The sequence below is a fragment of the Benincasa hispida genome, chromosome 11 (genome assembly GCF_027475165.1).
Source record: "Benincasa hispida cultivar pf3 chromosome 11, pf3_genome.v1.1, whole genome shotgun sequence".
NCBI classification, from domain to species: Eukaryota; Viridiplantae; Streptophyta; class Magnoliopsida; order Cucurbitales; family Cucurbitaceae; genus Benincasa; species Benincasa hispida.
The window spans coordinates 11,183,074-11,207,085 of NC_143488.1; the positions used below are offsets into that span (position 1 = coordinate 11,183,074).

At 36.5% G+C, this 24,012-nt stretch overlaps 1 protein-coding gene across 2 annotated transcripts; it reads right to left on the bottom strand.

Moving 5' to 3' along the window:
• Positions 1–1,163: 1,163 nt before the first annotated feature.
• Positions 1,164–22,885, bottom strand: HAC1 (histone acetyltransferase of the CBP family 1). 2 transcript variants are annotated; one of them, XM_039048950.2, is made up of 17 exons: positions 22,583–22,885; positions 21,738–21,876; positions 20,286–20,400; positions 19,801–20,086; positions 19,224–19,721; positions 17,292–19,114; positions 16,641–16,937; positions 16,261–16,539; positions 14,083–14,211; positions 13,731–13,931; positions 13,452–13,594; positions 13,041–13,353; positions 11,098–11,237; positions 9,361–9,439; positions 8,787–9,179; positions 1,923–2,140; positions 1,164–1,765 (listed from the first exon to the last, which is right to left on the bottom strand). In XM_039048950.2, exons 2-17 carry the CDS (start codon positions 21,791–21,793, stop codon positions 1,654–1,656), a joined length of 5,082 nt encoding a protein of 1,693 aa, XP_038904878.1. In that variant the 5' UTR covers positions 21,794–21,876; positions 22,583–22,885; the 3' UTR covers positions 1,164–1,653. The 2 variants fall into 2 exon arrangements, with proteins under 2 accessions (XP_038904878.1, XP_038904879.1); XM_039048951.2 differs by having other exon boundaries at positions 22,446–22,779.
• Between the last annotated feature and the right edge of the window lie 1,127 nt (positions 22,886–24,012).

Genomic DNA, 24,012 nt, shown 5'->3' on the forward strand with positions numbered 1-24,012 from the left:
CATATCCCACGTAAATAAAATAAAATAAAATAAACAAACTAACATACGAATCTTGTGTCTTCAAAGGGACCTCAGAAAGGAAAGAAACAAAATCAAAATCACATATTATTTTTTTTAGTTGAAAAAATGAAAATAATATATAATTTTGGGCTCGACATTACAAACTATCCTCATAAAAATTAGATAAATTAAAACAACATATTAAAGTATTAAAAGAAAATGTTCAAATAGTTAGATTTTAAAAATTGAAATTTGAATAGATTAAAAAAAATTGTTTCCATTAAATAAATAAATAAAACAGAAAGCTTAAATGGTTACCAAACATATCCTAATCTTACAATTAAATATTTTCTTCACTGTTTTTTTAACATATATTAATGTATAATGTTTTAAAAAGTTAATTATTTAACAGATGACAAAAACCAATGTTTCATGGGGAAAAAAAGAAAAGAAAAGAAACGAAAAAGTAGAAATAAAAGAATTATCCCTTACTTTTTTATCCAAAATTTGCATTGTTAATTGTTATTAGCTAAAGCTCGCCATTTGACAATTTTAATCTTAAACTTGAATAAACATTGCAAACCTTTGTTTGAACTTTGAAGAATCATACAAAATAACACGCTCGTGTACGTTTGATGAATTATAAAACATGTGTTTGTTATATATACGTGTGTGACTTGTGAAAGATTTACTCCATAATTTATAGTTATTGATCAATAATGAGTTTTGACTTTCGTTAAAATTAGCAAGCTAGGAATATTTGTTTCTTCTTTTTTTATTTTATTATATTATTATTTTTTGTTAAAAATAGTGGGTGATTTAATAAAATTGAACAAAAGTTAAAAATTGCAAAAATTAAAATGCAGATACCTAAGTTATTAAATAGTTATTATTCTGCTCTCCGAATCATTCCAACGTGGATAAGGTCTCCAATAACTTCCATAAACAAAATGAATACATCAATAAAGTTATTAAATGTACAATCTCTACCATTAAGTGATTGGATTGTTGATCTACTTGAGTCGGCCTCTAGCTAGGTATATAAACTTAACTCCCTTCAAAATTCAACAGATAACAAGTACACAGATGCCTGGGCGTGTTGGTTTGGGTTTTGATGAGATATTGTAATTGATCTGTATAGCAATCCACATTTGCTAATAGCATAAAATAATGCTTCAAATCTACCACGGTAATGGTAGAAATCAAAGTTGTTCATCTATAAATAATGTAGAAGCCAAATTATACAAGAAAATGTATGTCCTGGGGCATTTCCTGAAGCTAATTATTGAATCTTATAAACATGGGACTGGGTACACATGTTACCGGAAGATGGTATTTTACAGTAAAGGAAAAATATCGATGAGAACTTAGAAGCAATGTTAGTGGTGGATGAAGAAGATGGCAGCTGCTCTGCTCGGGTCTCACTTGGCTTTTTTCTATTCGGGAAAAATCAAGTGGTAGATATAGAATAAAAGAATTGTTCCCTAAAGCTGAATATTTGACCAAGATGTTGAGTGTAAAGGTCTACCGCTTCCATCTGTGCTGTCTGCCACTCACTGCCTGATTCCTTCCCAGCAGTGCTCTTTCAAGAGTGGCTTCAAATTTTTTCCAACCTCCCATCTTCAATGATAGTAATATAAACCTACAAATTGGTTACCCAGTATTGTTCAGTTCTGCAGCTCTCTGTCTCATCATTTCCATCACAGCTGCTCTTCTCCGTGAGTCAGATTGCTGCTGCAGCCGCCTTAAGTGCTCTTTGAGATCTCTGGAGTACATTAAAAATTCAACCTCTCTAATCTCAGTTACCACACGGTTAATACATATATGCAACAAGGACGGATATTATTATTATTATACACAATATAAATAACTTCACGAATGCATAAAACCAAAAATGAAAAAGAAAATGATGTCAAAATTACCTGCAACGGGGCACGTGGCATTGAGATTCTTTGCAAGCTCGTGCATGTAGTTGGAGGAGGTACCACATTTTTTTGCAGAGAACACAACCACCAGATGCACGTGTTTTGCATTGTATCCCATGTCGAAAAAGCCCCTTCACCTTCCGACAATTTGGATATTGACAAAGTGAAGAACGACATTGAGATGCATGCACCAGAAGATCCAGCATTTTCCTAAGCTGCAACATCAAACTAACAAAAGTAAGGCATATATAATGAAACAAAAAATTCATGATGCAAGACCACATTGAATAAAAGAAAAATGGAATGTAATATTTCAACGGTCAAGGTGATTGCCAAAAATTGAGATTAGAGGAATAATGAGTATCACAAACATTCTCAAATGACGGTACAAGTAGAAAACTGTACCACGGCCATGCTATACATATCACACAACATTGAGATATTGCAAATTTGTAAGATGGAGAGGCCTTGAAGTGGGCGGACCTCATTTCAACCCTACCCGAGCATTCTCTCACAAAGGGAAGATCCATGGATATGGCTACTCAATCAAACTCCAAATGGCACATTCTCCATCAGATCACTATTATCCAATATGAAGATCCAACTTGGATCAAATCACTCTTGGAGCTGCCATCCTTGGCTAGAGCTATTCGGGAAGATCAATACACAAACAAGATTAAATCACACAAAGCCATCAACACCAAAGACCTCCTTCAAAGACCATTCCCCTAGTTGGTGCTATATGTAACGGTCATGCTTGTCCAGGGCCTGTTGCCCATGGCCGCATGCCCAATCCAACCCCCTTCTAGCATATTTTCATGTCCTATATTGTATTAGTTTAGTTAGCTTGCTTTCTTTACATTTTCATTGTAAGTGACCACTCGCCCTTTTGCATATGCAAGGGCGCCAGTTGGCTTTTTGTTCAGAATGCACTATATGGGGATAAGACTAACCATCACTTCCTCATACCCGGAGTAGTACTCTATAAAGCCGTTGTTGTTGCTTATTGCTTTCTAGTCTACTACAATCTTTCTTTCTTTATTCACACTCACAAATCTTCTTACGAAAACCTTTTCTCCAAACCCGTTTTCTAAAACCGTTTTCCCTAAAACGGGGGTGGAGGTTGCAAGAGGCACTCGGTGTGCCATCGGCAGTCCGTAATCGAGTTGGCTGGCTTGTTCGTGAGCGGGAACAAGTGCCGCACAATCGCTAAGAGAAGCTTCCGAAAGAGCGATTGTGACAGTTGGTATCAGAGCCAAGGTTGGCTTATAGAGGGAAGATCAGTGATCATGTCGGCGACGAAGAACCTGAACAAGTCCCATGTGGACAGATTGGTAGAGATGGAAGAACAAATGCTCTACCTGAGAGAGGTCCCAGATAATGTTCGTTTCCTTGAGACTCGGCTACAAGAAGTTGCCGAGAAAGCCGATGGAATTGATGCGGTGGTAGGCCGCCTAGACGGATTACCCGTCAGAGAATTGATGATGAGGGTAGAGACCCTCGAGACCAAAACAGTACGGTCCGGCAACTTTTGAACGAGGCGATAGCTCCTCGGGTTCTGTTGCCCACATAGAGGAGCGTGTCGAAGAGCTGGACAGCTCCCAAAAAGCAATACTTCAGATGGTAACCGACCTATCCGAAGACTTTCGATCGGCCCTGGATGTCGTCAGAGCCGAGATAGCGGATGTGAGTGCGAGGGTGAATCTCACCATCCGAGCGGTAGGGAACCAAGCCCCACCTGGGGGCGCAGTGGCAGTAAGCCGAATAAAAATCCCAGAACCGAAACCCTTCTGTGGGGTGCGAGAAGCGAAAGCCCTGGAAAATTTTATCTTCGACCTTGAGCAGTACTTCAAGGCGACGAACACAGTGACTGAAGAGTCGAAAGTCACAATAGCAACGATGCATCTAATTGAAGATGCAAAACTGTGGTGGAGATCACGATTTACAGACATACAGGAAGGACGTTGCACTATTGATACTTGGGATAGATTGAAACAAGAACTTCGCTCGCAGTTCTTCCCTGAAAATGTTGAGATCTTGGCTCGACGAAAACTCAGAGAGCTAAAGCAAACAAGTAACATCAGGGACTATGTAAAACAGTTTGCAGGACTCATGTTGGACATACGAGATATGTCCGAAAAAGACAAGGTCTTTTGCTTTGTGGAGGGGCTGAAACCGTGGGCGAAAGCAAAACTATATGAACAAGGAGTACAGAATCTCCCCTCTGCCTATGCGGCAGCTGAACGACTATACGACCTTAGCACTGACTCACAAGATGTGAGGAAGCAATCAACTACCTCAAATGAGGAAAACAGAAACAGTCGTTCCAGTCCTCCCAGGCCTGGGGGAGGAGACAAGAACACAGGGGGGGATCGTAAATCATTCCAACCGAGATCAGGAAGCAACTGGCGGGGGCCGCCACAACAGCATAACAATTACAATCGCCCCCTGTCTTGTTTCATATGTAGGGGGCCACACAGGGCGCGTGAATGTCCAAATCAAACTGCGTTCAATGCTTTTCAAGCCACATTAGCCTCTACCTCCGGAGACGAGGCCGAACTAGAGGAGACGGTAACCGAGCCAGCGGCAGAAATTGAGAATCCCAGGATGGGGGCATTGAAATTTCTGTCTGCACTCCAGAAGAATATGGGAAAGGCGACGGAGCCACTAGAGAAAGGTCTCATGTATGTGGACGCTTGGGTCAACCAAAGATCGGCCAAAACCACTATGGTTGACTCTGGGGCTACCCATAACTTCATGGCGGAAACGGAAGCTCGCCGCCTGAACTTGAATTGGGAAAGAGATGCAGGAAAGATGAAAGCTGTGAATTCCGCAGCCCTACCGATTTCGGGGATAGCGAAGAGAACTCCGGTAAAGTTAGGAGACTGGAAGGGCCTCGTCGACTTCGTGATTGTCAAGATGGATGATTTTGATGTGGTACTGGGGATGGAATTCCTACTTGAACATAAAGTCATACCAGTGCCCCTCGCCAAATGCTTAGTCATTACCGGATCTACACCGACCGTAGTCCAAGCCAGTATCAAGCGGCCAAATGGAGTGAGAATGATCTCAGCCCTCCAGTTGAAGAGGGGCCCGGGCCACGACGAACCCACGTTCATGACCATCCCAGTAGAATCGGTTGAGTCCACTGAAGAGGAGATCCCCCAAGACGATCTATTTGTCTTGGAAGAGTATCAGGACGTCAGGCCGAGAAGCTTGCCCAAGTCCCTACCCCCACGAAGGGTGATTGACCATGAGGTCGAGTTGTTGCCAGGGGCAAAGCCGCCTGCCAGGAAGGCATATCAGATGGCCCCGCCCGAATTGGCTGGGCGTCGAAAACAGTCAGACGAGTTGTTAGGTATGTCTCAACTTAGCTTCAATATCCAGCAGAGTTCCGCGATCGGAAAGGCGGCCCTCGAAGTGTGCGACAGACAGCCACTCAGGCCACACTTGGTGGACCACCCTTATGCAGGCAAAAGTCTTCAGACACATAACTTCACTAAAGAGTGGAGCAAAACCCCTGAGATAGCTCGCGCCTACCTGGAAAGAGCATCAAGGAGAGTGAAGAAATGGGCTGGTAAGAAGCAGAGGGCCCTTGAGTTTCAAGCTGGAGACAAGGTCCTGATCAAGCTACGACCGGGACAGTTTCAGTTCCGAGGCCAGAGAGACCAACGGCTAGTAAGGAAATATGAAGGTCCAGTGGAGGTAATTGAGAAGGTCGGGAGAACCTCATATAGGGTTCAGCTACCCTCATGGATGAAGATTCATTCTGTCATCGGTGTGAACCTCCTGAAGCCCTATCATCCCGAACCCGAGGATGGATAGCGGAACTTGCTAAGGCGCCCATCAGTCACGATGAAGAGTTTTGCTGAGAAAGAAGTTGCACAAATCTTGGGTAAACGTACGCGCCGTAGTGGAAGACCCAGACGAGAACTGACAGAGTTTTTGGTGAAATGGAAGGATCTCCCCGATGAAGAGATCAGTTGGGAGCGGACCGAAGACTTGAAGAATGCAGCTCCGGCCATCGCAGGTTTTGAACAAGGTCGGTTGACGGGGACGTCAACCAATTAAGTGGGGGAGAATGTAACGGTCATGCTTGTCCAGGGCCTGTTGCCCATGGCCGCATGCCCAATCCAACCCCCTTCTAGCATATTTTCATGTCCTATATTGTATTAGTTTAGTTAGCTTGCTTTCTTTACATTTTCATTGTAAGTGACCACTCGCCCTTTTGCATATGCAAGGGCGCCAGTTGGCTTTTTGTTCAGAATGCACTATATGGGGATAAGACTAACCATCATTTCCTCATACCCGGAGTAGTACTCTATAAAGCCGTTGTTGTTGCTTATTGCTTTCTAGTCTACTACAATCTTTCTTTCTTTATTCACACTCACAAATCTTCTTACGAAAACCTTTTCTCCAAACCCGTTTTCTAAAACCGTTTTCCCTAAAACGGGGGTGGAGGTTGCAAGAGGCACTCGGTGTGCCATCGGCAGTCCGTAATCGAGTTGGCTGGCTTGTTCGTGAGCGGGAACAAGTGCCGCACAATCGCTAAGAGAAGCTTCCGAAAGAGCGATTGTGACACTATAGTTATGATGAATATCAGTAGGCACCTTTTCATACATTGCTCGTTTGCCTGGAAATTTTGGAGCAGAGTTGATGAAACTTTTGGATGGTCTGATCTCCTCACCACTCTCCTTTTAGGCTAACCTTTTAGGAAAGCCAAAGCTTTTCATTATGATGGTCTGATCCCCTAGTTGGTGCTACAGTTATGATGAATATCAGAAGGCACCTTTTCATACATTGCTCGTTTGCCTGGAAATTTTGGAGCAGAGTTAATGAAACTTTTGGATGGTCTGATCTCCTCACCACTCTCCTTTTAGGCTAACCTTTTAGGAAAGCCAAAGCTTTGTTGTGGATGCACATATCTAGAGCCTACTTTTGGGTCCTTTGAAAGGAAAGAAATCAAAGAGCCTTTCTGGATAAAGAGTGTCTCTTTGAAGTGATCTTTGACCTTGTAATTTATTGCTTCCGTCTTACAATTGGGAAAGCTTTTTTGGCTTTTGTAATCCTCATGGATCTTGCATCCATGTTTCTTTTCCAAAAAAACAAATGTTCGACTCTGCTAGGAACATCATCAAATTTATCCTGTAAGCTGGAATCCTGCATCTCATCATAATATCCCCAGGCGATCTCTCTATTGTACCAGAGACGATTCAATAAGAAAATAAATCATTGTCCCTATATCAATGACAAAAAGCCAAAAAGAATCCTGACTTTACAATAAGTACCCTCAAGATGTCATGAAGGTTATACAGATTAAATAATTTAGACCCCGTTCGATAACCATTTGGTTTTTTATTTTTTGTTTATGAAAATTAAGCCTATAGACACTACTTCCACCTCTAAATTTCTTTCTTTATCTACTTTTTATCAATTGGTTTAAAAAAACTGGGCCAAATTTTGAAAACTGGAAAAAGTAGCTTTTAAAATTTTATTTTTGTTTTTAAAATTTGACTAAGAATTCAACTTATACTTAATAAAGATGCAAACCATTGGAAGCAATGGAGAAGAAATAGGCTTAAATTTCAAAAACCAAAAACGAAAAATGAAATGGTTACCAAACGATGCCTTAAAGATTGAGACTACTCAAGAACAGGTGACACGGCTGACAGACTATATTAGAGAAACTAAGTCAAGGAATTTGGATTTATTCAACTTAAGAAATGTGGAGAGAGAAGAAACTTTTAAAGAATCTGAAAAGATAGATTTCAATTTTTTTTTCCTTCTCACTAATATAATGAAAAGGAATATGTTCCAACTCTGAGGAGAAAAAGGTAGATTTCAAATTGAATGCAGGTTAATGTTTTCAGTTGTTTGACCAGATACCCATTTTACAGTCGGCAATGCAATTGGAGTTTCTCGCAGTACATGAATAAGAAGCCCATAACAAAGAGATAATAACACGAAGCTTTTGCAGGGGAAGAAGGTAACCTTATGCCCTAAAGATCGAAAACAATGAATAGAATTGGAGTTTCTCTTTCCCCAGTTTCCTAAACAATGAATAGACCACGAATCTTTGGGTTGGATTTGCCAACCACCCTTTCCTTTCTTCTTTCTGATACACGTTTTTCTTATGATCTTATCCCTTTCCCTCAATAACCTTCCCAAGTAGGCCATTGACTTCAAACAAACAAAATAATGAATCAATGATCATAAGATTGTCTTTTATAAGAAACAGAGATGCGAAAGAGCCAAAAGAACAGCAATGATCATAATAGAAATAAATAATAACAATAAAATCACCCAACTAAAGACCAGGACAACAATCGAATTTTAGTCAAAACTCAAAGTACAGTAGGATATAGTAGGTATTAAAAAAAATCTAAAAGACCTGAACTATACATCCAGCACCTGCTAATTAAAACAACACAAACATTAAGAACAAGCCTTCATAGTATTGTGAAAAAGAACGAATCAAACAGCACTGAAATGCTTAGTTGTTCACTTCTTGATCAAATCATCTAATAAGATGAACATTTAGCTAATCATCACAAAATACTACTAAAAATAAAGTAATCATAAACTGAACATGAAGCATGACATTTTTCTTGTTCTACATTTAGTTTCTAGAAGTTGGGAAAAGATTGGGACTACTAAATGCATAGACGTTCTTTCCACAACATCAAGAAAACCTGAAGTGGCACATAGTTGAAAAGCCAACAAGAAGGATGTTGCATACCATAGAGCATGCAGGTTAGTTTAACATTAATAGAATATGCAGTAAAGTGCAGTGACAAGAATATGTCTAGATTAAGATAAAATGTCAAGAGTTAATGCAATAACAAGAAAATATCCACAAACCTGCAAGACACGTAGTTGCCGAGCTTCTTTATTTTGTGCATCTCGATCAACCATAGAAGGATGATTAGTCAACTTATGAGGATGGTCGATACCTCCATCTTTTTGGTAACAGGAATTACATACATCATAATCAGGGCAGACCTCACAACGCCAACCTTGACCAGTTTCTATATCCAGTTGACATAGATTGCAAGTTGTGACAAATGCCGGAGCAGTTGGATTATGAAGATGATAAAGGACCATCATTGAAGAATGCTTAGCTCGCCGAAGAGTATCATACTGATAATGATTTCCTTGACACAAACTCAAAAATGCTTGCCTTGTGTCAAAAAATTCACTCTCAAGAATCTCGTCTTTATCTTTGGTATCAACAGGTACGCCGTTGATTTCATCCTGCAGAGTTCATTTCAGCAAACTCATTAATTCCAAAGTAAAAATAAATAAACAGATGAAAGCTATATTAATGCTTTAAGACATTTTTGTGCCTTGATTGGACAGAATGAAATTTTTGTAGGTAACGGTTAAATCAACAAATATACAAAAATGGTGAATATCATGGAAATCAAAAACATACAGGATAGAGGGTGTGTTTTTCTCTTTGATTTATGGGATGTTTTTCTCTTTCTTCACGTTTTTGTTCTGCCTCATAGCACCTGCAACCAAACCATCATGTCAGGGAAAGCAAAAAGAAACACCATATTCAGATTATCCAGATCCACCACTACCATAATCAATAACCAAGTTAAGAACCACAAAAATTCAACTAAACAAAGGAAATAGATGTGAACTGGTATGGTTGGTTGGTGCTCTATCTTCCCATTTCTACTTTTAGTGCCTTGACTTTTAGAATGAAAAAATTCCTTGTTTCTTACATTATAAAAATGTAATTAAAAAAAAAAGGTCTCTTTTTTGTTGTCATTGAACGAAAGAAATCGGTGCATATTTAAGGATTCTTCTCAGTCACATTTTGAGTGCTTTGATTCAGCCCACTTAAAGTCTTCTTCATGGTTCTCATTATCTGAATGCTTTAAGAGCTACTCCATCCAACCCCTGAACATGAACTGGGAGAGTTTCATTGTTTCCTTTTAGTTGTTATCTCTTTCTTTGTACTTTTGGTTATTCTATTTTCTTCTTTTTAAAGGGGAAAAAACTTTAAAATGAAAAAGGTACAAAGAAAGAGAGAGCAACTAAAAAAGAAATAATGAAACTCTCCCATTCATGTTTGGTTATTCTATTTTCAGAATTTTCTTTTGCTTGATTTCTTTATATTTTAGAGGTCTCTTTTCATTCTCTTAATAAAAAAAAACTTAGTATCTTTTGTTTTTTTTCTTTAAAAAAATGAATAAACAACCGAACATCGTCCCATTGCTTTAATGAAAACAAAACTCCCAAAACAAATATATTCCCTAGTTTCCTTCAATAGTAGACATGACTTCCAATTCATATCGATATAAACATATATAAATATCTAGAAACCACTATCAACTACCAAGTAAATTACAAAACTATAAAAATTATACAATAATAATAGTAATAATAGATCGCAAAACTGCAGCGAATAGCTGGCAATGGACAAAGAAAACATCACCTTGCAGCATTCACCTGTTGGTTTTGAACGGAAAAAAAATGTAAAAGAACAATTATAAAGTTCATAAATTCAGGTTAATTGGCACTCACCAATTACTGTTGAACACAAGATTAAGAAAAAAAAAAATCCATAAAAATTGATGGCTTGAAAAATATACTACCTGTGGATGATTATAACTTTTTTCGCTTCAGAATTTTTTTCCCTTCTTTTGTAAGATACTTTTATGTGACATTCTTCTTTTGTAATATCACCCCGTCATATTATTATTGTTATTATTTATTTTGTAAAATAAGTAGTGGCTTTTAATGGAATTTCTCTACCAGACTTCCATGGGGGATATAATAATAATAACAACAACAACATGGGAAGTCACATGTATTTCCATAAAAACCATCAAATAAAGACTACTTTAAGTTCTTCAATTGATGGCTCTAAAAATAATTGTAAAATGATAAAATCTTGATCTTCGATTCAATAAAGAAATAAATATTAATACTAAAGATAAAATTGCATTTGTAATACAGAAATTAAAATTTAAAAAAAAAAAAAGGTTCAGGTAAAGAAGAGGTTGATAATTATTGGTTTGGTGAAAGGAGAGAATGATTTAGGTTTACAAATGGATTTGTTTTTTTTACTGCTTATCAAATTAAAAGCAGAAATTGACTTCAATCTAGCCAAGGTGAAAAACCAGAAAAGAATCGAGAGATAATTCGTAGCACTTACTTATCACAAAGCTGAAAGTTTTTGCATTGATTGCAAACCCAACGACTTCCAGATACCATAAGAATACAACAGTGACTGCAAGCGTGCTGTAGATGAACCATGATAAAATCCTCCTTCATGGGAGAAATAGTTTCACCGAGCTGGAGAAATAACAGATATCAATTTGAGATAATAGGTTTGATACCATCTCAATGGAGCATCACAATTAAAATTGCACCCAAATAAATAATATATTGCAGAACAGAATATGCTATTTCATTTTATCTAAAACAGACAAAACTTTCTAATATATATACATACATGTAAAGTTGTAAGCACGACCCACTTCCATTAAATTGATTGCTTTATCTCCTTAAAAAAAATGTTTTTTATACTCGTAATTTTACAATTTGCAAAATTGAACTCTCTGCCAGCATAACATCTAATCATAAGAATGCGTTCATAATTAAAAGAATACAAAAACGTGTTCAGAAAAAAAAATGAAAACATGATACTACAAGGTGTGAAAGAGCAAATTAAAATTTGGCCTAAAGAAACACGGCCAACTGACCAAGGGCTGCCCAAATGTCAATAAACTTTTTTGGGACAAATTGCAAAAATCATCCTTGATGGTGGTAACAATCACCCTTAACTTTCAACTGTAAAAATTAAACTTTCAAGTGTACAAATTAAACCCTAAAGCTATAATAAATGTAAAAAAACCAACCCTTAAGGCTAAAACTCTCATAATAGATGTGAAAAGTAAATCCATTTTATTCAATATTTCTCTCTCTACCTTCCACCTCTCCCTCCCTTGGTCATTCCCTTCCTTCAGTTATCGTTTGTTCGGATACATAATCCATTAACATCATTTCAGTGGGATACTTTTAATGTAAGGGACTAGTTTGAAATAAGAAATTTGCTATATTTCTTTTAAGGTAACATGTCTCATTTATTTATAATATTCTTCGGATAAGCCACAGGATTAACAGGTTAATTTTTGGAGATGACTTTCAAGATGACATCAATCATCTTGACAGGTAGGCTTCTTTTTGTTTGTTTGAAGGCTTCCCTTGCCTTCAAGTAGAGAGAAAGTGGGTGACTGGAGGAAAGGGAATGACCCAGGGAGGGAGAGGTGGAAGGTAGAGAGAAAAATTAGAGAGAAGAAATATGAGAAAAATATCGAGTAAAATGGATTTAATTTTCACATCTATGAGAGTTTGAGGGTTAATTTATACATTTGTCAAATCGTACCTGAAAGTTTAAGGGACATTTGATGCGTTGAGTTGGTTATTATAGTCCATGGCTATAATAGTCTATAGGTTATAATAATCTGTGTTTGGGGTGCAACCTATTTTAGTATGGGTTATAATAGTCTGTGTTTGGGATATAGACTATTTTAGTCTAGGTAGGAAATAGTAAACACTGTAACAAGAGGGAAAGAAATGATGAGTAAGAATAGAAAATAGTAAACACGATAACAAAGAGGGATTTGAAATAGTAACACTGTAGATAATTATAAGTTATAAATATTTGTAAATACCACTATTATATTTGGAGCCTCAATCATAAAGTGGCATTATAACCCACGCCACCAACTTAAGGGCCAAATACCCCCTTAAAGATACTGTTTCTATACTTCTAGAAATTTGAGGGTTTAATTTTTACAATTGAAATTTCAAAGGTATAATTGTAACCACCCCATACTTCGGGAGTGGATTTTGCAATTTGCCCAAAATTTTAAAAAGAAGAAATAGATACACTTGTCCAAAGATTTGACATAGTCAAATTCCATGCCAGTCCAAATTACATTTTGCTATTTATGATTAAAAATAATAATTATACTTAAACTATTAGGAGCGCATTTGGAATTCTATTAAATATGTTTTAACGCTTATCATTATCTTATTGCAGCATCAGATATAAAAATATGAAAAAAGAAAGTTCTAGAAAAGAGAGATTACTTTATGCATTAGTAGCAGATCCTTCGACGCATTACCAGAAAGATCAGATTGACCAGATGCTTTTAGAGCTCTCTTTGTTATTGTCTTTTTAGTCATTCCTTTTTTGTTCTGTTTTCTACCATCCTCTTCTTGGCGAAGTTGATAAATCAAATCCTCCGCAGCACCAGGCCAATAATCACCATCAAAATATGGCAGCCTTGCAGCTGTAACCTTGGCCTTACACTCACCAGTGGAGACAAAGAAATGATCATATAGATTAGTGAGATCAACAACAATTTTCTCCTTGGCAGCTTTTCTCAACATTGATAAATACCTGAAATTAACAACATGCCAAATAAGGAGTGAAAAAGGAATAGAATGCTGCTTATATCTGAAACTAGAGAAAATAGTAATAGTATCCATAAATGTTACCACTCCCGAAGTTTATCAGATTTTGGTGTTTTCTGGATTTCTGGATGACAGTATAATATATAATCTTCACCCTTCAATGGAGGACAGGCCCATATATAGCAGCTTGTGAAGCCCCGGATTTTGCAATATTCAAGATATCCTATCTGAAAAGATAAAAAATAGGGATATAACACATTAGTCCTTGTAGATAACTCAATAACAAAGAACATGACTAAAATCACTCACAGGTATATGAAATAATACTTTTTTAGATAAGAGTATTGAAATAATAAAACTGACCAGAATTTCATGGTAAACAAAAGTTCGGAGAGCCTCTCCAGTGTATGTCTTAATTTCAGGTCTGAAATACTTCACTGAATCAAGGTATGAGAGATAAACACGGCGCTGATTAGGAAACTGACACTCAGACCCAAATTCCTGAACATACATGCCAAATAGGCACACTTCTACACCTTCAATCTTCTGAAACAATAGAATTGCCTGCAAAATATTTTTAAAAAGATATCTTCAGATGACACTGACATCTAATTACCTAGCAACTCATGTTACACTAGAAGATTATATCTATATATCTAGAAATTAAAAAACACAATAGTCCCAATAATAGTCCATCGTGCTTCTTTTTTTGTACCTTGGATTTGTAAGGGAACTCAAACGGATAATTTTCTTCTTGAAAAATCTCTAGAAACCTTTGCTTAACTTCTAACTTTTTGTCGACAGAAGAAACAACTCTAATGACAAGCCCATCAGCTCCAGGAACCTAGCAACACCAATAGAACAAGTGAATTAAAGAAACTTAACATGTGCTGAAGTTCAAGTAGCAGTCAAAATAGATCATGTCTCTTGGTGATTTTCACAAGAAGATAGATTGTAGTTACAAAATGGAAAAATACAAAAATACAATACAAACCCCCCCCCCCCCACCAAGAAAAGGTTTGAAGATGATATTTTTTTTATGAGAAACATGAATTTGAAGATGGTAAAGAAATGTCAAATGGTTCCAATCATATTATCTTAATTTTAATAAAATGACGATACACACTTTGGTTACTGAGAAAATCAGAAAAATTATGCAGGGCACTTCACCTCAAGGCTCAAATCCAATAACAAAAAAGTGGAAAGAAGACTCCAAGAATAGCCCAGAATTTTAATGTCCTACAAGATTTCATCCAATCATATAGATTTGCCTTCAATTCTTGGAGTAAAGAATTTAGTTTTGACAGTGGTAACAAAAAAAAATTAAATAAATAAATAACAGGTTTTTTAATATCCATGAGTGTACCAGCTTATGCGTACCTCGATTAATCTTTGTTTAAATTAAAAAAAAAAACAGTTTTGACCCTACAATATTTGTTTAAATAAAAAAATAACAGTTTTGACAACCGTTTTTTAAATAAAGAATGAAAAGAAATATTGTTAAATTTCCAGTATAATAATTGGCTTTAAAGTTCTTTCACTAATCTCTTACAGTTGTGTGTTGTTTTGTATTTTTTTTTCTCTCTTCTTTTTCTTTTTTTTTTTTTTTTCTTCTTCTTTGAAAAAGAACAAAAATTTCATTGAAATAATGGAAGGAGAAAATAGACTACTGCTCCAAAATATAAGATCTCCAAATAGAATATAAATAATGGAGATAAACACAACTAATGAAAAACACAGGCCAAAAAGAAGAAAACCTTCAACTTCAACGAAGAAGCACAACAACTTGGATCCAGAGCCCCATAAGAAACTAAGAGACTGACCAAACCAAAGTAACCCAGGCCAAACAAAGAGACACCTATTATTTTTCTTCTTTACTCCCTTTTGGAGTTAGTATCCTTGAACACTTATAATTTTTTATCATATCTACGAGAAGTTGTTACTGGTTCAAAAATTATAAGATGGGCTTCAACATCAGAATTATGTTTTTTTTTTCCCTTTTTTTCCAAAATTCATAATTGTGCTTTTAACAATCTAAAATTGCAATAACCAAATTATTTCAAATATCCAGGAAGATAAATCATATCCACCTTATTATGTTGTTTTTTCCCCCCTAACTGTGACACACAGCCAAATTATCCACACCTTGACTAACTCACCCAACTAACCTAAACCTATGACATTTAGCATAGAAAAGTCCACAGTTATCTCATAATCTCTATAGGTAGCCACAATTGAACTCATAATCTCAAACACATTTAGGTTTACCACTTGTCCCTTTGATATGATGGTTTCCTTCATAACTTTTCAACGAGAAAAATATGACAAGATTCAGAACTAATAAACAATAAATACAAAAGAATTGGGAGGATAAGGCACCTTCGAAATCAAAGACTCCCATCTTCAATTGGTTTAAAGATAGAAGGAACACAAAGATAGAAGGAAACTATTAGGCTAGTGGTAAAAGAGAGACATAGTCTCAATTCTAAGAGGACAAGGGTTCAATCCATGGTGGCCACCTACCTAGGAATTAATTTCTTACGAGTTTCCTTGATACCCAAATTTTGTAAGGTCAGGCAGGTTGTTCCGTGAGATTAGTCGAGATGTGCGTAAGCTGACCGGGACACTCATGGTTATAAAAGAAATAGAAAGGTAGAAGGAATACAAAGACTAAGAGGAAAGACATGCCCTCATCCAAAGCCACAAGAGGTTCGAAATGGCATTCTATCATAAGGTACACAAAGCATAGTTACAATTTCTGTTCCTTTTTCTCATTTTACATAAGTTTATGATTCAAAAAATCATACTGAAGAGTGAAGACAGACAAGTAAAATAACTAACAAAATATGCTTCCCGACATTTTTACACGTCAGGATCGGTTATATGAAATTACCTCATCATAACTTTTCCCTTGAATCCTTGCCCTTTCCACTCTTTCCTGTTTCAATCTCCTAACCAACCGCTGCTCTATGTGATCACTAAGAATTGTTCTAGGCAATTCTTTGGCGCCAAGAACAGCACTTTGAGGTAATGGTATGCGCTCTCCTCTTTCAATTTCTTGAATGTAACAATTTGGACAGGTATACTCGGCTTGACCACCATCATTTCTTCGACCGTTAAAAAGAGCACAGATCTGATGTTGCCATGCTTCACATTTATCACATTGAACCCACTGAAAGAAAGCATCAGGCAGGTTGAATAAACTAAAAGATGAAGCATAAGAAAATTATCTAAAATCAACCACAGCTAACGCTCACTGCAAACAGAACATACCCATTCCTCAGTCTCTTCATCATTTTTCTTCTTCTCTAGCCTCGACTTGGGAATTGTAGTCCCATCAGCAACAATAACATCTCCACGAGCATCATTGTAACACGGAATACAAAAATAATGTCGTGTATCACCGGCACCCACTGTATGATACATTGCATTTCGTTTTATACGTGCACCACATGGCGTGCAATATATAGGTGGTGGCTCAAAAGTGAGTTTCTCAACTGCACACAATTGACAGGAATTCTCACTCATTGATTGTTCCATTGCTTGATTTTTCTCGGCCTTGGATTTGCTCTGGAGAAAAAGATAGTAAACAGAGAAGTTATGAGATCGAAAAGTGCACTGGATCCTGTCATCAGTTTAGCACCCATATACATACCATTTTTTGTACAAGAAAAAAAACTTAAATGAAGATGGACCATTTCTCAACAGCTAGGAACATATAATGGATACATGTCAATACAAAACAAATCTTTTGAAGAACCTAATGTACTCACATATATCCATTATAAGTTCCTAAAATGAACTACTTTATGTCTTACATAAAACATTTTTTTTATATCAATAAAATTTTATTTGCATTTTTATAAATATATTCTCTAACGTATCTCTATAAAAACAACACAAGACAAAACGTTGTTAACTAACCTGGCCAACCCACTGTCTGAGACTAATGATATGGTCTCTCACTTGTTCTGGAGTAAACAATTCAGTTAGTGAAACCCCTTTAATTTTTGGCTTCCCAGACTTGGTGGCCGCTGCATGCTCAGTGACATGCACTGAAGGATCTTGCATGCTTGACTCTGTCTCGTTCTCAATTTTAACATTCTCTTGCTTTGGTAAACTAGAAAACTCATCATATGTGACAAGGTCACCATCAGACCTTTGGCTGCAATTATTCTCTGCATTAGCCTCCTTCAAGTCACTATGGCTTTCAAGAGTAGAGCTCTGCAGCACATCCATTTTTACATCTACGAGCTCATGCTTAACAGCCATAGTATCATCGCCATGCTGATAACCCTGGCACTGCACATCCAATGACATGTGTCGTTCACTCATAGCAGAAGTTGAAACTGCCGAACTCTCACTCTCAGGAACAAGAGACTGAGAGGACTGCTCTATCTTCATCCGTTTAAGAGAAGATTGCAGATCTTTTGAAGTTTCAGTAGCCTGAAGAGTTTTCAAAATATATCTAGTGGAATTATCTGGAGTATCACAGGATTTAGGGAATCCATTGGTTAACTTTTGCAAACTTGGATCAGATGCATTGTGGGCACGCACGCTTTTTCGGCTCTGGATATAGTCTCGGACAGGAATACAAACAGGACAGTTTAGATCCCTACATCTCTTATGATGATGAAGCAATAACTTGGTAGGCTGGCAACGGGGATATGTGCATTTAGAAGAATTGCATCTATCGAGATGTTGCCACAATTTCTGAGCAGTGACACAATTCCGTTCTGGACATTTCCCTTCAGGAGCTACACAGCGACGGGCATGTCGCAAGAATAGAAGCCATCTCTGCTGATTTATAAATTGGCGTGCACTATTGTTGTTCTGGCAGGTGGCACTAAGGGGATTAGGAGGCTCAGATTTGGTTCTAGTAACAAAGGAGTGCCCAATTGTTGATCCTTCCGTAGGTAAATTATCACCCTGCACTATATCATGACCAGATACCTTTTTACGGAAATCATGTTGAACATTTTGCTCATGAACAATGCTCCCTTGCCTGTGATTTCTATCTTGTGATTGAGGATGCCATTGACCCTGCAAAGTTGCATCTGATAGAGCTCCGGCTGGACTGCTAAAACGATTTTGAGAATTTGAATTTAATAGATGTGGATGCAAAAATTGCTGCATCTGTTGAGAGCTTTGAGAAAGTGGGGAGCAAATATCATTCTGGCTAGATGAAACAGAAAGATATTGAGCATTCCTCACACAGTCTTCACTAGAATTCTGATGAAATTGGTCATGCGTCTCAGGCAGTGGGAAATGTTCAGTAACTTGTGGCTGAAAAAGCCCACTATGATGCTCCCCACCAGGTTCCTGCTTCACATGACTGCCTAGGTTGGACGCTAATTGAACCTGATTAATAGGATCATTATTTAATAGATGCTGCTGAGATTGAATTTGTTGTTTCTGGACACTTGATGGTTGAAGAAATGGTTGTTGTGGTTGAAATTGGTGATGTTGTTGAAAGTGCTGCTGGGTATGAGAATCAATGATGTTTTCCTTGGAAGATAGTGGAGGTTGAAAATTCATCTTATCTGACCCATCAACAATTAGGGGGGAGTGAGTCCCCTGTTGGGTTGCATGAAAATTTGACTGGTTATTGGAGAAAGGTGAACTGGTTTTAGACATAGATGGTAAATTTGCCGGGTTCAAATTGTGAGCAGTCACCATTGATGTTGCAGAGCCATAAAGGTTTTCCGACCCAAAAGAATCAGTAGTATTCATTCCATATCCATCACCTGCCAAAAGAAATTGATTGTTATTACAAATCAGGTAATGAAGTGATATTTCATCAAGAACTGCCAGACAAAAAAGGCTGGAGCCATAAAAGATAGAGAGAGTTAATACCTTGCACCAATGATTTCTCATTCTGATCAAAAGATTGTTGTACAGGTTTGGTTAAATTACCATAAGTCGAGACAGTCAAATAGCCCTCCGAGGTGCTAGATTCTTTCAAAAGTTGTACATTACCACCTAGTAATCCTAAGCTACCATTTACAGGTCCATTTGTAAGCCCATAAGATTTCTGCTGTAACCCAGACCTTATTCCACTACCCATTTGGCTACCAAGATGGTGTAATATACGACTGTTCTGACCGCCAATATGTTGCTTTTGCAATTGCACTTGAGACAACCCTGTAGGTTCAACACTAGGAAGCCCACTACCATTACTAGAATTGTCCCTGCTCACATAAGACTGATTGCTGCTTACATGGTTAATATTATTACTGAAACCAGGTGTAGGAATCATTTGACTAACAATTCTCTGTGCACCAGTAGATGGTATAACTCCACCAGAACCAACCGAAAAATTAGGAGACTGTTGATATCCACTGGACATAGAACCTGCAAAGGAAGATATAATAACATTTTTCATAAAAGCAAAACTTTTCGCATGGGGAAGGTATTTAATAGTGGAAGGTACCTTCAGCTCTGTTGAAGGAACCACCATTTATTCCTGGCATGATGTTTCCTGTGCTAGCAGTCATAGGTGCTAAGGTAGCGCTAGCAGAAATAATAGAATCATCAGAAGATGCAACCATCATTTTGGAATTCCCACTGTGAGCCATACCAGGAGTCGGAATCATCTGACTCATTGCAGAAGAAGAACTAACCACCTGCTGATATTGCTGGTTCTGATTATTCAGGGGCAAACGCTTGATCAAACTATGCAGACGACTCTCCAGAGTATCCAGATTCATATAGTCATCCTGTCTCATATTATCATAACGGCAAAGTTTATTCACAGAAGAATATATGAACTCCAAAGTTATTTAGAACCACAGTAAGTAAAAAGTTAACATGCTTGTTTATCTCAGACATAAAAGATAAAACCACATAAGAGGTGGTCTCTCCATTTCTGCAGTATTTTAGTGGTAATTTGTCTACTATGGGGGTAAGGGTGGAGACCTTTCCAAGAGCAGTTTTAAAAAGACCCTCCTCTAAGCGCTTCACGATATCCTTGAACTTTACCCTCTGTATGTCATCAATGGGTCGTTGATTCCGCTGTAATAAAATCTCAAAACTGAAAAGCAGAAATATAGAATTTTGTTAGGCAATAGCAAAATATTCTCGAACAATAGTCTCATAGAAAATTAAGGCATAAAAGTCCTGCCAATCAAAAACTAGAATCTACAGTCAAATAAACTTGAAAGCCAATCAAGTAAAAACTAAAAAAAGAACAGAATGTCAACAAAAAGAGAAGTCAGCAATGTTTGCAAGACGCAAGGCATAAATAAGTTGATAACAATGCCTATCAAAATTCAGTCTAGATTAGCTGCGTGATTGCTAACACAAATAATAAGACACACATGCAAACAAGTGAATAATGATGATAAGGATAATAGGAATAAAAAAAATGTTAAAGAAGAAAAAAAATCATCAAATTTGGTTTACGCTACAATATAATTTCTCCAAAACATAACTTACGCTATAACATAATATAAAAGGAAAATCTTAATTATTAACAAGAAAACAAGTAAATGATGAACTGGCCCAAGAAACACTTGTTTCCCACAAGTGGTAACAGCTACCCCCAGCCACACAACGAAGTCTAGGAAGAGAAAAAATCTACACATCTACACATGTACATCCTTCAGAATTATCTGAAAAAATCCTGAACCTTATCTCTAAAAAAATATCGAAAAAGAAAAACTTCGGAGTCAAATGATTTCATAATGATTAAGAAATATCCTTGTCGCAAATTGGAGACAGCTTTTGTATTTCCTTTGAACGGAACCCAATTTGTATCTATTTGGATTATTTCATTCATCAATAAAGTCATTTCTTATCTAAGAAAAAAAAAAACTATAATGCTTAAGAGATACAACATGAAAATTTGGACAAGGTAAACGTATGAATCTTAACTCAATAAAAGGAAAATCAGAGAGTGAGGAACAAAGATGTCAGAATAAAATAGGAATGAAGATCATCCCGTTACAAATGGCCCACTTACACAAACTTTCTTGCTGGTTTTATTTTTAGTTAGAACCTCATTAAACAAACTTTACATGCAGGACTTTTAAAAAGGGGAATAAAGTAATTAGCATCAAAAACAAGAGATAATTCCCGAACATACAAATAAGTACATAAAAGATCAAGCTGTTTCATAGATTTTCAGGCCCTCACAGGACATTATCTGGGTATATAAGAAAAGTTTTAGGATCCATTCCCTTATTATAGTAGAGCATTTACAAACAAGTTAAATATTAAATCTATGAGTCAATAGGTTTTTCAGAAGCCATGCGAAGTACGGGAAATGCGTAGTTATGCAACAGAAAGAGGCACAAAAACAAAAGAGAGAGGGCCTGAGGGCCTGAAGTCTTCATCAAAGATAGATAAATATATAATGATAAGTCTTACATTTTCTCTTGTATGAAGACACGCGCTTTATAGACTTCAGAGTCCATATTGAACATATCACGTGGAAGGCCACCTCTCCAAACAACTCCACCTCTCCGGACAACTCCACACCAGCTTTATCAGGCACCTGCCCAGATATCTGACAAAAAAAAAGTATGGATGTACGTTCATTTTCCTTATCTTAGCAAGTTATGAACTTCCTCTAACAACCATAGAGCATAACTCGGACAAGGTAGGGAAAATACCACACAATAATCATTCAGTCAGTGTAACTGATGCATAATTTTAAAACCAAATAAAAAGACTTCTCTTTTAGACGAAATTAGAAGACGTAAGTGCTCAAGATGATATCGCGTTGTTCCTATTCGGGGCAAAAAAAGATGAAATTGAAAAAGACCAATAACAAACCGAGAATATATTGCGCGGAGATATATAACACGGAGCGGAGCGCAACTTGGAAGTGCTACAGTTTTTCACTCCGGAAGTGCAATAAAATGTCAACTGATGAGAAGACATGACTAAAAGTAGAGTAGTATAGATATATCACAAAAATAAATTCTAAAAACAAATGGGAGGACGGAAGTATGGTCCCCAGAAGACTCTATGCATAGGTTTCGGATAACAAAAATGCACTCTCTGTTTCCTGCTTAGTAGGAACCAAAGATATACCATAGCAGACGGAAAATTGAAGAGCGCAACAAAAAGGACCTGATAAATTTGTTCAATTGTTCCAAATTTCCTCTTCTCCTTTAGATTGTGCTTTGCTTACTAATGAGTATCACCCGCAGATCAGACAAACTGCCCGCTACAATCGAAGAATCAATCACATAAGAATGGAGGCTTACCGTCAGACATCTGATTTCTAATCCATGGATGAATCGATCAGCAGCTTCACATTAGATTGGGGTAAACACAGAGCGCGATTCTCAATTGTAGCCTTGTAGGGTAAAGAATCGTTATATTCTTACTTACACAAGTCGATCATAAAATCGATCTGCAGGGAGAGTTTAGGGTAAAGAAAGATGGCAAAGAACGAGAGATTAAGGCCTTTTCTTCTTTTCTTCTCTTTTTTTCTCCTTTTTTTTTTTTTCCCCTCTCTCGGGTAATACTGCAGAACGAGCGAGCGAGCGAGCAGGCAAACTTCGCTCGTGTTTTTGCACGTTTCTTTTCTTTTTTATTCTTCTTTTTCTTTACTTATTTATTATTTATTTATTTCTAATTTATTTCTTTTATTAAGGTAGGCTATTTTCCATAACATAATTTAAATTAAATTATACAAAAATATCCCTCAACTTTATACTTTGTATCAAAAATACCTTAATCTTTTAAAATTTTCAAAAATACACTTAAATTTCTAAAATAAATTTAAAAATACCTTACCATTAATTTTGGATGAAAACTGTTAGTATTTTGGGTCAAAATACCCTTAAACTTTTTAAAAAAATCAAAAAAAATATCATTATTGTTATATAAACAAAAAAACATTAACACTATCTTCCTTCTCTATTTTTCATCTTTTTCTCTCATCATTTCTTCGATACCCTCTTACTCCCGTTTTTATTAATCACTTGACATTTGTTTATCTAAAATAAATAAATAAATACGCACACTTCAATTAAGGTATATGAATTGTAATAAGAAGATGAAGAATAAAGGAAGTATTTTAAGACTCAAATGTTTTAACAAAGTTATACAGGTTCGTAATCAAGTGTGTGCTAACAGACGAATACATTTTTTTGTTTGACTATTTACTGTTTTAGTATGTTTTAAGGAGAGATTTTGATTTTGGAATTTTGTAAGATTTTGTATTTTAACTTAAAATTTTGGTTGCCAAGAAGATTGGTGTAAGCTGAGTATTGAAAAGTTAATAGAAAAATGAGAATATTTGTATGAAAAGAAATGAGGATATATGTATTATTTGTTTTAAAATTGGTTCTTTTCGAACTTAAGAAAACTTCAAACAAATTGATCACCATATTAATAGTAGAAGCATTATTAAAACTTCTTTTTTTTTTTAATTTTAAAGTTATTTTTGCAACAAGATATTAAATGTTTTTTTGTTCATGTACTAATATGAAGATATTTTTTTAACTTTTTTTAAGTTAGGGGTATTTTCAAAACTTTTGAACGTTTAGGAGTATTTTTAAACTTTTTTAAAGTTCGTGGGTATCTTTTAAACAAAACTTTGACGGTTTTCATCTAAAACTAATGGCAAGAGCATTGGTGAACTCTTTTTAAAAGTTGGAGGATTTTTTTGAAACTTTTGAAAGTTCAA